General features: G+C 48.7%; 1 protein-coding gene across 1 annotated transcript in view; it reads right to left on the bottom strand.

The window, feature by feature from the left end:
• Positions 1-1,167, bottom strand: part of LOC119591567 (1-aminocyclopropane-1-carboxylate synthase-like protein 1) — a gene marked incomplete at its 5' end in the record, with an annotated part of 5,689 nt that overhangs the window by 2,993 nt on the left and 1,529 nt on the right. Inside the window, 2 exon segments of the mRNA XM_037940328.1 lie at positions 339-489; positions 603-778. Of these exon segments, the coding sequence (XP_037796256.1) occupies positions 339-489; positions 603-778 (327 nt within the window).

Genomic DNA, 1,167 nt, shown 5'->3' with positions numbered 1-1,167 from the left:
CAATGAATGAGCAAAGCAGTAGACTATGCATCCGCGGAAAGACAATCCCTCTGTCTCATAAAATGTGTATTTTATTTCTAGAAGTATTCTCTGAAGCATTTCTTCATCATCGGCTAATCCGGTCTTCGGTATTGCCTTCTCTTTCCTTATATGAGCCTTTCCCTAATATCAACCTCAAGAACACCCATTCCTTTGCAGAAAATGACTGATTTTTATCGATTCATATCCACTCCATCCGCTTAATAAGGAACTTCATCTTTCCACGATGATTGAATAACAGCCTTTTGGGAGACGCCAAGCTTCGACAAGACACCAGGAAACCAGCCGAAGTTACCCACCTTACTCAGGCCCCACAAGACGTGAGTGCGTTCTGGATCCGGGTGAGGGAGGCTGAGGACGCTGTGGAAGGGAGGGCGAGAGGAAGGCTCGTCTTCGTCAGCGAAAATGGAAAGGGCGTAGATCTCGTCGCTGATGAAGTGGACCTCGTGCCTGTGCAGAAGACGGTCATGTGAGAGGGAACGCGGGAAGAGGGAGAGAGAGCGAAGGAGTTGGAAGAGAGGAAGAGAGACAGGATCCCACGAACTCCCTCCATAACCACGTACCTTGCGCAGACGTCCATGAGGTCGGTGAGGAGCTGGGGCGAGTACACGTCGCCGAGAGGGTTGTTGGGGTGCACGAGCATGAAGGCCCTCACGCGGCGCCCCTCCTGACGCAGAGCCTCGATCCGCGCCTCCAGATCCTCGGCACGGAGCAGGAAGCTCTCACTGGAGGAATTGACCTAGGGAAATAGGACAGGATGATGGTATATTAGAAGAAACAGAAGCAGAGGTGGAATCAGGGAATCAGGTGAGAGATATGCCGGGGAGGTTTTCAAAGTGACAAGAACAGTGTTCCGACGAGAAGATATATCCAAGAAGAACATGAAGCAACTTCGTTCAGCAGCACCTAGGTCTGTGTTCTGTGTTCAAGGAATAACAAAATGAGATGTCTCTCACTGTAGAAATCACGATAAAATGGAGTCGAGGAGCTAGTGTTTTAAAAATATGGAGCATTTAGAAGATTAAAATTAGAAAAGAAAGGGGAAAGAGGATGAACATGGATGATAGACAGAGAGGACTGTGCGGCTGTCATCTCCTTTCTCCACTGGTTTCATCATGGTACATAAAC

This window comes from Penaeus monodon, chromosome 28, assembly GCF_015228065.2.
Source record: "Penaeus monodon isolate SGIC_2016 chromosome 28, NSTDA_Pmon_1, whole genome shotgun sequence".
NCBI classification, from domain to species: domain Eukaryota; kingdom Metazoa; phylum Arthropoda; class Malacostraca; order Decapoda; family Penaeidae; genus Penaeus; species Penaeus monodon.
The sequence above is the reverse complement of the archived record's forward strand: the minus strand, read 5'-3'. Positions and strand labels throughout refer to the sequence as shown.